This window comes from Periplaneta americana, chromosome 14 (assembly GCF_040183065.1).
Source record: "Periplaneta americana isolate PAMFEO1 chromosome 14, P.americana_PAMFEO1_priV1, whole genome shotgun sequence".
Taxonomy (NCBI): Eukaryota; Metazoa; Arthropoda; class Insecta; order Blattodea; family Blattidae; genus Periplaneta; species Periplaneta americana.
The window spans coordinates 963,951-979,208 of NC_091130.1; the positions used below are offsets into that span (position 1 = coordinate 963,951).

The window sequence follows — 15,258 nt, forward strand, 5'->3', positions numbered from 1 at the left end:
TCTTCTCTGTAGGATAAATGTCTTAAAAGGTTTAATATTTTGAATGAAAATAAAAGTTTCAATATTTTGAATTATTTGAACGTTTTTCTGTAATACATAGGACTTTCAAATTTTCAGAGCACGTTGCCACAAGCCTTGTCTCTAATTTAACATGAGATTTTCAATAAATCTAAATTATGAAAATAATTATGCACTGATATATATTGAAAATTGTATTTAAAATTTGGATCGGAACAAAAAAAATATATATTTAATGTACTATGCACTTTTCCTTCAATTTGCTGTGTTAAATTCAGGTCAGTACATGTGACAATAACGTGTAAAGAAATCAAGTGCCTGCTACTAGCAGTTTCTGAGAAAAGCTACATGAAAAATAATGATTTTAACATAGCCGAGATAGGACGTGCCGGATCCCCTTAAGAGGATCTTTAAAAATGTTGTTTTACTTCTGATCGATGCCCATAACACACTCTTGTTCGAAAGGGAAGAGAGTTTATGAATGCATTTTCACTAGAGCTTGATGTTGAGCATTTGCCAAACTGGCGTCATCTATGAACTATAACAAACTGCCAACTGGAACATCAAATCTAATTGGTAGAGAACTAAAGCCACAGTAGAGTTAACAGTAGATGTGTTACGAAGGCTGAAGCCTACATTCTCTATTTCCAGTTTTCCAAGGGTATTAGTTACTCCTAACCGTCAGATTTGTAGGGTTATTTCCTTTCATTTGAAGTACAAAATAGATCTGAAACATCTTGTGTTCTGTATTCCATCCACTAAACAAAACTCCCGTCTGCATTTCCAGAGCACGATCTGTAAGCGCCACATCTCCTTGACAGTTGAAGACCTGAGAATGATAAGTGCATAAAGACCATTTTCTAAAAAATTCGGATTTTAATGCGAAACGAAACTATAGCTTTCACTCCATCTACGAGGCGCGTCCATAAAGTAACTTTCCCACTCGTCCCTCAGCTAGCAAACCATATGTAGCGCGAAGCGACTGCGTGTACGTGATAGAGTAATGTCCTGGCATGGCGCATGCGCTAGCGGAACTTCCCGAGTGCTCTCAGTAGCTTCGTTGCATTCGTTGAAGATGTATGTTCCTATTCCAGCTCCCGCCGCGTGAAGTGCGGTCAGTGATAGAGTTTTTGAATGCACAGGGCTTAGCGCCGATTAAAATTGATCGTCAGCTGTGCCAGGTCTATGGGCCTGACGTCATGAGCAAGCAGATGGTGCGTTGCTCCACAAGGTCGTCTGTGATGATGGTTGGCCTCCCACTGCGCTCCTCGTCATGCACATTTTGGCGTCCTGCTGAAAATTGTCTACAGCAGCAACGCACTATTAAGGACATAAGGCCTTCTCTTCCATCCTACCAGATAGCATACACTGACAAAAATCTTACTTGGGTGTTAAGCAGTGTGTTTGTGATAATAATTTCGTGTGACACATTTTGTCCATATGTTTTTCTGATAACTCGGGAGGAGTTAAATATGGGAAATGCCTGTTATTATTCGGTTGAGAAGTTTTTATCATCCAGTCTGCTGTCAAAAAATCTGAAAGTTAGAATTTATAAAACAGTTATATTACCGGTTGTTCTATATGGTTGTGAAACTTGGACTCTCACTTTGAGAGAGGAACATAGGTTAAGGGTGTTTGAGAATAAGGTGTTTAGGAAAATATTTAGGGCTAAGAGGGATGAAGTTACAGGAGAATGGACAAAGTTACACAACGCAGAACTGCACGCATTGTATTCTTCACCTGACATAATTAGGAACATTAAATCCAAACGTTTGAGATGGGTGGGACATGTAGCACGTATGGGTGAATCCAGAAATGCATATAGAGTGTTAGTTGGGAGGCCGGAGGAAAGAAGACCCTTGGGGAGGCCGAGACGTAGATGGGAGGAATGATATTAAAATGGATTTGAGGGAAGTGAGATATGATGATAGAGACTGGATTAATCTTGCTCAGGATAGGAAGCAATGGCGGGCTTATGTGAGGGCGGCAATGAACCTCCGGGTTCCTTAAAAGCCAGTAAGTAAGTAAGTAAGTGACTCCTTGGATAGTGCAACCGGTTTGAAATGACCTTGTCTTAACTGGGCTAAACAAAATCCCTCCCTGACTATATCTACATTTGCTGATCGATGGAACTATCATAGAGTCAATTGGCTAGTATATATCTATGGATTCATAGACTCATTTTACCTAAGAGCCAAATGGATAGTCTCTGAAATTGAGACAACTCATCCTGCCTAAGGTATTTCCGTGGTTTTCCTAAGGCGTTAAGACAAATGTCGAGATGAGCCCTAAGAGAAATGGGCCACGGACCTATATGCCCTTCCCCATAAGTTCCTCTTTTTTCTAACAAACAACTTAATGCCCTAGTTCAGAGTCTATAAAATAATGAAATACATTTGCAATGAGAAAGGACAGGGAACCTTTCAATTTGCAGATTCAGAATTGACGGCGTCTCTCCTGGCGGTCTTCACCTGCCTTGTCATCGAACAACAGACGACAGAGTCTTCTCGACTCCTCCTGCACTGCGAAATGGGACAGTTCATTTCAATGTGCAGATCTACACCAGCCATCTCCTCCTCATCCCGTCCCGTGATCATTTTGATCACATTTCCGTCCCCCTTGCGTATGTGTACCTAAGAGGTTACGTCCATTTTCGGTTTTCCCCTTCAAAATTTTCTAGAGCTCCTTCAGTGGAGCAGCGTAACCCGGAGTGAGACTAGTGGCCAACAGGCTTGGAGCTCACATATTTAGTTTCGTACAGCCCCCAACCCCTTGCAAGGACGCGTACCTATTAAATTTTTCCTCCCAATTCTCCTCTCTTTTTTCGATTTTTTCGAAGTGTGTTTTTCTGATAAGGAAACTCTTTTCCCTGATGTGCCTTGCTGACAGGAAGTCTGTGGTGCACACTAAGAAGCGAGTCTTGCTGAGGGGTACGTTTCCACGGACAGCCTCCTCGTCGTCGTCGTGCTTGGTGCGAGTGTCGCCCCCCCCCTCCCTGCCGCCGACTCCTACGCACTGCGGAACCCACTCTCTGCGGCGCCTGCGCGCCGGGCTGGCCCGTCGTCCGGTCGAGCGGGCTGCCTATCCCAACAATGCGAGGGCAGCTGTCGGTGCCAGCGGACACGTGCTGTGAGTGCAGTCAGATGGTTCAGTGTCGTGCAACAAGCCAGTGTCTGATGTGTGCGATGCGCTAGTGCCACCATGGGAAAGAAGAACTCTAAGCTAAAACAGGAGACGATCGACCGCCTCACCAAGGACACCTACTGTGAGTACCTCAAGTCGATCAGCAATGTAAGGGAGGCCTTCGACGTGGCACACTTTTGCATGTAGACACAAAGTCAACTAACTCGAGTGTGTGAGTGTGCGCGCGGGAACAGGGACGCCGTGGCTTGGGGGTAGCGGTGCGAACATTACATCGGTCGCGTCCACCTCGTGGGCATCTTGTCATTATATCAGCCGTATTTTGTAAGAAAGTCCCCGTGGAACCCAGTTTGAGTTGCAGAAAAGCTACACGGTTTCAGGCAGTTTTTGCAGAAGAGACATTGCTTTCGTATTTGAAAAACTAATATCAATATGAATCTAGAGTTAAAATCACTTTATTTTAGCGTTTATTTCATTTACTTATATAATTCACTAAATTCCTACATTCAGTTGGAATTACTGTACTAAGTACAGTAATCGCTTCAGATGCATAACGTTTTTAAGTCACTCTATCCAGTTTCATGTGCCCCCTATTTCTTCACCATTTCACACAATCATTTCACCAAGAGTCGTTCCAATCACGTTGAAATATTGCAATAATTGTTCATTCACATTCTGAGCATTGTTTTAAAATTTTTGTATGAACCTCGATAATTTTTATTCGACTCCCGTCCACACCTGTGGAGTAACGGTCAGCGTGTCTGGCCGCGAAACCAGGTGGCCCGGGTTCGATTCCCGGTCGGGACAAGTTATCTGGTTGAGGTCTTTTCCGGGGTTTTCCCTCAACCCAATACGAGCAAATGCTGGGTAACTTTCGGTGTTGGACCCCGGACTCATTTCACCGGCATTATCACCTTCATATCATTCAGACTCTAAATAACCTTAGATGTTGATACAGCGTCGTAAAATAACCCAATTCAAAATATATATTCGTCTCTCTCTCTGAACATCGCGAAGAAGGTGCGTCGTTGCTTGCAAGCCATATTATGCCCAAAAAATAAATTTTATAGGCCAGATGAAAAAGAAAATACTCGTAAAACAAGAGACTTATTCAAAAAATAAAGTGCATGAATTTCATCACTATAAATTCTGAATTGTATAACACGTAAAATGAAATATTTCAAATTTCAGTCCCTAGAAATTAGGGATTTTTTTTAATTAATACAGTTTGTTCCATTTATCATGAGGGTTATAGATTTAAACACAAAAATGTTATAATAGAAGAAAGAATATTGAGACATGCCACAATTCATTGGTCTAGGTGTCCATTTTAGAGTAATCATTTTTTCCTGCAAAAAATTAAAGGGTTTTCATAGCAGAAAAATCGTTCCATAATTTGTATGCCTAGTATAAAATATAGAGATGTTGAGTTTCGGGGGGAAAGCTTATTTTTCACGAGTGATTTGCCCATGTACAAAAATCATGACGTTTCACAGACGTTTAAGGACAGGAGGCAGAATTGTGTTTGAGAGGGATAAGCCTATCCCTGCAGTATTCACAGACACGGTAAATAACTCAGAATTAATTCAATGTTAGTGTTTAGTTTTCCTCATTCAATGTGCACCTTGCCCAGTTCTGCGTCTGATTCCTGTCACTTCGCCTACATCACACCTTGGTCCACAGCACTGCACAATGTTAATTTATAGATTCACACAGAAATGCGCTTATCGTGAGCACTGATCTACTGACAACTTTATAATTCAACATTTTCAGGATAATCAATATAAAGAAAATTCCGATGTGTTCAAAATACGCTGTGCACCAATCGCAAATGTAGACATGATACGGTTTGCAGCGATGCTCTTTGTTTCGTCAACCACTCTACTGACGTCCTTCCTGTTGAAAGTCCGTAGTTCAGTCTCTGCATATCATTCCAAGTTCTGGTCTCACTCAATAAAGCAAACATAAGTTTTGTTTTGGTAGTTTTGTGTCTGGTGAGGTATTGGAGTTTTGGTTTCCGACAGTTGACAATGTCTGGCAGTCCTAAATATGACACCGGCCCTTTGCCGTCCTTCCAAGCTACGCCTGTTGTAATTAATTTACAATTAGCAACGCCTCAAGCACTAAGTATAGCTAGCTCTAACACTTATTATCAGTGGACCCTAGTTCGTTGTATCTCCCGTCCATTCAGGGAAAATAGCCTGCCAGTATTTCATACCAAGTATCAGCAATGTCTACTAGACAGCTTGACCATAGTGCAAGGTGAGCCAACCTCTCACCGCACAGCTCCGTCTGTTACAGTGATTTTTAAAAAAGTTTGTATTTCACTAAGTGATAAACGGCAGTAAAAGTTCAGCTTATATTAAATGTATAGTAGTAATAGTAGTCCATGTATTGTGGGTCCCTATCACCACGGCATGGCGCGTCCTCAGGTTGCGGATCGAGGAGACGGCCTCCAGATATGGAGGGCAGCTGTGAATATATTGAATAAGCAGTCGCGGACAGCCGATGAGGGGTGGTCCTCCAGCTAGGGGGTTAGGCGAAGGGCTAACAACCCATCACCGTAAAAAAATCAGCTTGTTATGAATCCTTCAAATAAGCCTCGGAATGGGACTGATTCTCTGGCACGACCACAGCAAAGGAATAAGGTTTTGAATAATTAGGAACATTAAATCCAGACGTTTGAGATGGGCAGGTCATGTAGCACATATGGGCGAATCCAGAAATGCATATAGAGCGTTAGTTGGCAGGCCGGAGGGAAAAAGACCTCTAGGGAGGCCGAGACGTAGATGGGAAGATAATATTAAAATGGATTTGAGGGAGGTGGGATATGATGATAGAGAATGGATTAATCTTGCTCAGTATAGGGACCGATGGCGGGCTTATGTGAGAACGGCAATGAACCTCCTTAAAAGCCAGTAAGTAAGTAATAGTAGTAGTAATAATGGTAATAATAATAATAATAATCCGAGGCACGACAGCCCATAAAGGACCATGACCAGCCGGCTTCTGGCTTCACGTCCACATGCCGGAGCAGAGGTGGACGATCATCCAACCAGAGTGGAGGTATCGTGTGGTTAGCACGATGATCTCCATCCGTTACAGCTGGTTTTTGTAACCGAATTTCGCTACCTATCGTAGCTCCCTAAGTGCATCACGATGTTGGGTAGGAACCGGTTCCATACACTGCCTAAATTTCATGAGAAAATTTCTTTTCTCATGCGGATTCGAACCAGGGCGCATTCCATAATGCGAGTCGTAGGCAGGATGCCACGATGCCGGACTAGTAATAGGCTAATAATGATAAATGTGATAAAGAGTACGTGCAAACTGCCCAACAAGGAGTTCTTCACGAAATAGAAGTAGGTTCATTGAAGCCTATAAGCCATAATAATAATAATAATAATAATAATAATAATAATAATAATAATAATAATACTTACTTACAAATGGCTTTTAAGGAACCCGAAGGTTCATTGCCGCCCTCACATAAGCCCGCCATCGGTCCCTATCCTGTGCAAGATTAATCCAGTCTCTATCATCATATCCCACCTCCCTCAAACCCATTTTAATATTATCCTCCCATCTATGTCTCGGCCTCCCTAAAGGTCTTTTTCCCTCCGGTTTCCCAACTAACACTCTATATGCATTTCTGGATTCGCCCATACGTGCTACATGCCCTGCCCATCTCAAACGTCTGGATTTAATGTTCCTAATTATGTCAGGTGAAGAATGCAATGCGTAATAATAATAATAATAATAATAATAATAATAATAATAATAATAATAATAATCTTTCTTTCATTACTTAAATATTACACGTAATGCAAATAAGTAACAGATTTAACATTTTTATTTACATTTTAGCCCTTTTTATTCTGAAATTTCATGTATGTATTTATTTAAACTGTAAGTGGGCAAACACCCGGTGGCAGTGGTAACTTAATTACACACAATAAAAAAAATAATAATAATTTACAAGAAATAGTTGAGGAGGAGGAAAAGAAGAAGAAGAAGAAGAAGAAGAAGAAGAAGGGAGCATCCTTAATCTTAATGGAGACTGGAACGCACTAGTGAAACGAGGACAAGATGGGAGGACAGCTGGAAAATATGTACTGGGAAAAAGAAATGACAGAGGAGGATCTTTTGTGAATTTCTGTAAGAGAACTGCAGTGATTGTTGGAAATATAGGCTATTATTCCAACAACATAAACGAAGAAGAGACACATGGATATACCCAAGAGACGAAAGCAGATATAAGATACACAATATACGGGTACAGAAAATATTTCGAAATTGCTTTAAAATGTAAAGACTGCCAGGAGCGGATATTTACTAAGATCCCGTCCTACTGATAGATGAAATGGATATTCGTCTGAAGAAAATAATTAAAAGACAGACGACGAAGAAATTGGACGTGAGAAAACTTAAGAACCAAGAGAAGAAAAAAATTTGAAGCCCATTTTCAAGAGAACACTGCCACATTACAACCCACCCTGAAAATAATAATGAGTACTGGACTGATTTAAAAAGCTGAATACAGACAACAGCAGAAGAAACAATTGAAGGTATGAGAAACCTGGGGTCACAGGGAAAATGTTTAAGAAGATGGAGGAATTGAGAAAATGAAAAACATCAACACAGAAGAAAGTAGAAGAAACTACAGGAAAAAACAAGAAGAGGAACTAATAAGGCGAAGGAAGGCTGGATAAAACAGAAATGTAAAGGAATAGAGAATCTAAAGAGAAAAAGAAGTTATGATGTAATGTGCCGTGAAATAAAATGTTTGGACTTCACAAGTAAGAATAGTAAATCCATGTGGTTGATCGAAGACGAACACTGGACAGTTGAACAAAATGTAGAGCCCTGTGAGTCTGAAACTTTTGTTGTTTTATTTTTAAAGTTTAGTATAATTCTTACTTACTTACTTACTTACAAATGGCTTTTAAGGAACCCGAAGGTTCATTGCCGCCCTCACATAAGCCCGCCATCGGTCCCTATCCTGTGCAAGATTAAGCCAGTCTCTATCATCATACCCCACCTCCCTCAAATCCATTTTAATATTATCCTCCCATCTACGTCTCGGCCTTCCTAAAGGTCTTTTTCCCTCCGGTCTCCCAACTAACACTCTATATGCATTTCTGGATTCGCCCATACGTGCTACATGCCCTGCCCATCTCAAACGTCTGGATTTCAAGTTCCTAATTATGTCAGGTGAAGAATACAATGCGTGCAGTTCTGTGTTGTGTAACTTTCTCCATTCTCCTGTAACTTCATCCCGCTTAGCCCCAAATATTTTCCTAAGCACCTTATTCTCAAACACCCTTAACCTATGTTCCTCTCTCAGAGTGAGAGTCCAAGTTTCACAGCCATATAGAAGAACCGGTAATATAACTGTTTTATAAATTCTAACTTTCAGATTTTTGGACAGCAGACTGGATGACAAGAGCTTCTCAACCGAATAATAACACGCATTTCCCATATTTATTCTGCGTTTAATTTCCTCCCGAGTGTCATTTACATTTGTTACTGTTGCTCCAAGATATTTGAATTTTTCCACCTCTTCGAAGGATAAATCTCCAATATTTATATTTCCATTTCGTACAATATTCCCGTCACGAGACATAATCATATACTTTGTCTTTTCGGGATTTACTTCCAAACCGATCGCTTTACTTGCTTCAAGTAAAATTTCCGTGTTTTCCCTAACCGTTTGTGTATTTTCTCCTAACATATTCACGTCATCTGCATAGACAAGAAGCTGATGTAGCCCGTTCAATTCCAAACCCTGCCTGTTATCCTGAACTTTCCTAATGGCATATTCTAAAGCGAAGTTAAAAAGTAAAGGTGATAGTGCATCTCCCTGCTTTAGCCCGCAGTGAATTGGAAAAGGATCAGATAGAAACTGACCTATACGGACTCTGCTGTATGTTTCACTGAGACACATTTTAATTAATCGAACTAGTTTCTTGGGAATACCAAATTCAATAAGAATATCATATAATACTTCCCTCTTAACCGAGTCATATGCCTTTTTGAAATCTATGAATAACTGATGTACTGTACCCTTATACTCCCATTTTTTCTCCATTATCTGCCGAATACAAAAAATCTGATCAATAGTCGATCTATTACGCCGAAAACCGCACTGATGATCCCCAATAATTTCATCTATGTACGGAGTTAATCTCCTCAAAAGAATATTGGACAAAATTTTGTACGACGTCAACAAAAGTGATATTCCTCGAAAGTTACCACAGTTGGTTTTGTCCCCCTTTTTAAAAATAGGTACAATTATGGACTCCTTCCATTGTTCTGGTACAATTTCCTTTTCCCAAATAGCAAGTACAAGTTTATAAATTTCGCTATATAATGCACTCCCACCCTCTTGTATTAATTCTGCTGGAATTTGATCGATACCTGGAGACTTGTACTTTTTCAGATTTTCTATCGCAATTTCGACTTCTGAAATCGTGGGTTCGGGTATAAATGGCTCAGCAGTTTGTATTTCAATATCGTCCCGATCATTTCTATTTGGCCTATGTACATTTAGTAGTTGCGCAAAATAGTTTTTCCATCTGTTTAGGATTGATGAAGAGTCTGCAAGCAAGTCACCATTCTCATCCTTGATCACGTTTACCCTTGACTGATATCCGTTCTTAAATTCCTTTATACCCTTATATAAATCTCGAATGTTTTTATTCTTACTATTTGTTTCTACCTCATTCAGTTTTTCCTTCAAGTAACCTCTCTTTTTATTCCTAAGTGTACGACTTGCTTCCTGTCTTTCATTGAAATAATTATCTCTATTCTCCTCAACTGGATCCTGTAAGAATTTCAATTTTGCCTGTTTCCTTCTTTCTACTACCATGCAACAATCTTCATCAAACCACGGTTTCTTTTTCTTAGTTTCATAATAACCTATGCTCTGCTCAGCTGCAATTTTGATACTATCTCTGATATTTTCCCACACGCTATTAACATCTAATTCTTTCTCAACTTCGTCGGAACTTTCTAAAGTGGCAAACCTATTCGAAATTTCGACCTGATAATTTTGCTTAGCTTCCTCGTCCTTTAATTTCAAAATATTGAATTTAGTAATATTAACTTGTTGCTCTACTCGCTTGGCTACTGATAATCTTTCTCTTAATTCTCCAATCACCAAATAATGGTCAGAATTACAGTCTGCACCTCTGAAAGTTCGAATATCTACTATACTAGTATGTCTCCGTTTATCTATCAAGATGTGATCTATTTGGTTGTGTGTCAATCCATCTGGAGAAGTCCAAGTATATTTATGTATATCCTTATAATTCTACACTTCAAAAAAAAAGTCACTGATTTGAGGAAAAATGCTGAAAAATTCTGCAGGTTACAGTTAGTCAGGTATATTATATATACTTCGGGTCTCTGCACATACATCTTACATCATAATCATGTATGAAGTATAGTATACTATACTCTCAGGACTCAGAAGGATAGAAGAGCTGTGTGAGACAGAGAATCTTTCAGATAACTTAGCTGTAGAAGATGAAGCAGCCGTACCACCATCGGATTCTTCTAATTTTTTAAGAAATATTAAATTCGTGTGTCTGCACACATATCTGTCAAAAGTTTCATTGTCGCATGCAGAAAAACATAAGTTTGTTAATGTATGACTTTAGAATTTATAAAACAGTTATATTACCGGCTGTTCTTTATGGTTGTGAAGCTTGGACTCTCACTTTGAGAGAGGAACATAGGTTAAGGGTGTTTGAGAATAAGGTGCTTAGGAAAATATTTGGGGCTAAGAGGGATGAAGTTACAGGAGAATGGAGAAAGTTACACAACACAGAACTGCACGCATTGTATTCTTCACCTGACATAATTAGGAACATTAAATCCAGATGTTTGAGATGGAGAGGGCATGCAGCACGTATGGGCGAATCCAGAAATGCATATAGAGTGTTAGTTGGGAGGCCGGAGGGAAAAAGACCTTTAGGGAGGCCGAGACGTAGATGGGAAGATAATATTAAAGTGGATTTGAGGGAAGTGGGATATGATGATAGAGACTGGATTAATCTTGCTCAGGATAGGGACCGATGACGGGCTTATGTGAGGGCGGCAATGAACCTCCGGGTTCCTTAAAAGCCAGTAAGTAAGTAAGTGTATAACTTCCATTTGGGAAGAAGATGAAACATGATAGGCCTGGTGTATCCTGAGAGAAGGATCTGAGCTAGCGCTTACGGAAATGAAAAATGGGAAAACAACAAGAGTTGATGGAATCTCAATTAAATTCATGAAATGCTTGGATGAAGTCAAGAAGGCAATTCTGTCATTATGCAATGAATGGCTTGAAGATTTCACAGGAAAACTATTGCTGCCAATACCGAAGAAAAATAATGCCAAGAAGTGTAATGAGTTCTGGACTATCAGCATGACATCGCTCTCCTGAGAATACTGAATCTAAGATGAAAGCAGAATTGGAAGGAGGATAATCTGGAAAAGGTACGACAGCAGCGAACAAACGACGAAGATAAAGAATATATGCAGTATTTGTAGACCTGGAAAATGCATTGGAATAAACTTATGACGATCTTGAAGAATATTGGAAAGATCGGAGACCATTCAATAATATTTATACGAAACGTGCCAAAGCAGGACAGTAGAAGGAAGGTTTGAATACAACCAGGATGCCTCTTATCACAACATCTGCTTCGAGGATTTAGTGAGGAACTGTTTTCAGAACATAGGAGGAGTGATAGTAGGAGGAAGAAGTGTGAAGTGCACAAGATTTGCTGATGATGTGCGTTGCTAGCGAAGAGGAGATGATATTAAGGTATATGCTACTGGAGCTAAATGACAGCTGTGAGCAGTATGGGGTGAAGATAAATGCAAACAAGACGAAGACCATGGTCATAGGAATAAAAATAAAGTTAAAAGTGCATATTCGAAATAAGGCAGTAGAGCAAGTGGACAGCTTCAAATACTTGGGGTGTACTATAAGCAGTAACACGAGTTGCTGCCAGGAAGTCAAAAGGAGGATAGCAATGGCCAAGGAAGCTTTTAATAGAAAAAGGAGCATCTTGTGCGGACCTCTGGAAAAAGAATTAGACCTAAGGAAGAGACTAGTGGAGTGCTTTGTATGGAGTGTGGCATTGTATGGGTCAGAAACATGGATATTAAGACGAAGTGAAGAGAAACAACAAGAAGCATTTGAAATGTGGATATGGAGAAGAATGGAGCGTGTGAAATGGACAGAGTGAGAAATGAAGCGGTATTGGAAAACTGGGTGAAGAAAGAATGATGTTGAAATCGATCAGGAGGAGAAAAAGGAATTGGCTTGTCCATTGGCTAAGAAGAATGCACTAGAAGGAATAGTGAATAAGGAAAGGTTCGAGACAGAAGAAGATATATGACAGATGGATCGTATGCAGAGACTAAGAGAAGGCGGGAAAGAGGGAAGCTAGGAGAATGCTGGGAAGAAAACTATGAATATAATAATAATAATAATAATAATAATAATAATAATAATAATAATAATAATAATGAATTTATTGAATTGCGAATGGGAAAAATTGACACAAAAGTACAAAACACGTTGCCTCATGAGTGATGTCTTATTGGTGTCACGAGGTTCAAACCTGTCTCCGGACAGTTTCTTTCAACAACAAAATTATCAAGAGTTATATATTTATTAAAGAAATTAGTGACTTGTGTTTCTCAAAATTATGTAAGATGTGCCTACTTTTCGTTCTTTCAGTCGATAATTAGGTATGCCTTAATTTTCTGGGGAAATGGTAGCAAAATTGGGAGTGTCTTGATTTTGCAAAAGAATTCTATGTCCATCAAACTATCTTGAACATTGTCGACCTCTTTTCAAACAATCACAGATATTAACCGTCATAAATTTATATATATGAGACCTAGTCCTTTACACTCGACAAAATATCGACAATTACTCATTAATAGCCAATATACATGATCATGAAATTAGAAATAGTGAACAAATTAATATTCCATACTGTAGATTACATAAAACTAGTACACATTTTTCTGTCATGGGGATGAAATTATATAATAAGCTTCCGAGTCAATATTATAAGTTACCAACCAATAGTTTCAAAGCTAGATTTTATAATTGGCTTTTAATTAATCCTTTCTACTCTGTAGATGAGTTTCTTAACATAAATTCATACAAAATGTTTTTTTAATAAATGAAGTTATTTAGATTAGTTACAATTTTTACATAAGAGTGAAGTGTTTTCATTAATTTTAGAGTTTCAAAATGTTTTATGTTTTCATTCCAATTAAACTTTACTGTTTTCAATTATATGTGTATTTTCAAATGCATGTTTTTTGTGACGAAGCCTATCACTGTATGTTTAATGGCTTATAAATTGAATTGAATTGAATTGAATTGAATTGAATTGAATTGAATTGAATTGAACACAAAGAGCACAACAAAATTTAAATACAAAACAAGACACTAATTAACGTATCAATACAAAGCAAATCAAACAGAAAAATTACAAAGCAATAACAATTGAATATAAAGCAACACAAATACAAAATCACAACATGAACACAACTCCCAGTACAACACTAAGCTAACTAATGCACTAAACGCTTACGCTTACACACATCTTAACCAATTTCAGCACTTACAAAACACTTGGAACACTTGCACTACACTTATTTCCAAAACCTTTCATAGCACTAAACACTTCCAATAAACACAAACGAAGCAGGAATACAGAAAACACAAACAGAACACAAGGCAATGTAACTGAACATATTATGAAACTATAACTCAGGAACAAGAACTTAGCTGTAAAATCTTGAATTTGAGATACAGAGCATTGCTGTGTTTGTTGAAGGGGAAAATTATTTTGTCAGGAGGGAAACGGAAAAAATGACTTTACGTACGTTAAGTTGTTATTCTAGGGAAATCCTCACTTAAACATTTATTACACATTCACACTTACATAAGATTTAGGTATTAATAATAATAATAATAATAATAATAATAGTAAATATTTTATAATTATTAGTATTCTTATTATAACAACCAATGTAAGTTATTTTTAATCTTTTAATTGTTAGAGAAGAGCTGTCTACATCTGCTGCAGGTAGCGGGTTCCAGTCTATTACGGCCATATTTAAATACGGAAACTTTGCAGTATCGGTTCTCCGTTTCTTACTTTTAATCTTGTGATTATGCGTTTTCTCTGAGTAATACATAGGTTTCCAGCTCTGTACCTTGTATATACCTTAAGTAGTGCATAGAGTCTAGTGTCGCTAGAGTCCCAAATCAGTTCATGAATGTTTTCGTTACCATGGCCCTTGTCACCTTTTATGAATTTTGCCGATAATCTATTGGTTTTATTCTGTGCATTCAAACACACCGCCCCATATTCCAGTGCAGGCGAATCGTAGATCCGTAGTCTAAGTCCTTGGATCTAGTCCTTTCCTTCTTATGATTGTTAATATGTTTAAGAAGAACTTGAAATGAACTAAGGAAGAGAGTAGTGAAGTGCTTTGTATGAAGTGTGGCATTGTATGGAGCAGAAACATGAACATTACGACAAAGTGAAGCGAAGCGAATAGAAGCATTTGAAATGTGGATATGGAGAAGAATGGAACGTGTGAAGTGGACAGACAGAATAAGAAATGAAGCTATGTTGGAAAGAGTGGGTGAAGGAAGAATAATGCTCAAGCTGATCAGGAAGAGAAAAAGTAATTGGTTGGGTCACTGGCTGAGAAGAAACTGGCTACTGGAGGATGCACTGAAAGGAATGGTGAACGGGAAAAGAGTTCGAGGCAGAAGACGATGTCAGATGATAGACGACATTAAGATAGGCCTATATGGATCATATGAGGAGACAAAGAGGAAGGCAGAAAATAGGAAAGATTGGAGAATGCTGTTTTTGCAGTGAAAGACCTGCCCTTGGGCATAATACTGAATGAATGAAAAATCATCTGCTAATCGGCTCGTATTTTTGTACAGTACATTCATCTGCCAAAGGGCTGATATTTTTCAATTGAAAACGGCGAAACCCCTGTAACTTGTTCCCTTGAGTTCGCAAATGATAGGGAACTTGGTCTATCATTTTCGCC

The 15,258-nt window shown here is 38.8% G+C and overlaps 1 protein-coding gene across 1 annotated transcript in view; it reads left to right on the plus strand.

Annotated features, from left to right (window-relative positions):
* The first annotated feature begins 3,100 nt into the window (after positions 1-3,100).
* The window catches only part of LOC138713050 (frequenin-2), a 74,817-nt gene continuing 62,659 nt past the window's right edge, over positions 3,101-15,258 (plus strand). The window contains exon 1 of the mRNA XM_069844769.1: positions 3,101-3,283. Coding sequence (XP_069700870.1) covers positions 3,220-3,283 — 64 coding nt within the window. The 5' untranslated portion in view covers positions 3,101-3,219. The remainder of the gene's footprint in view (positions 3,284-15,258) is intronic.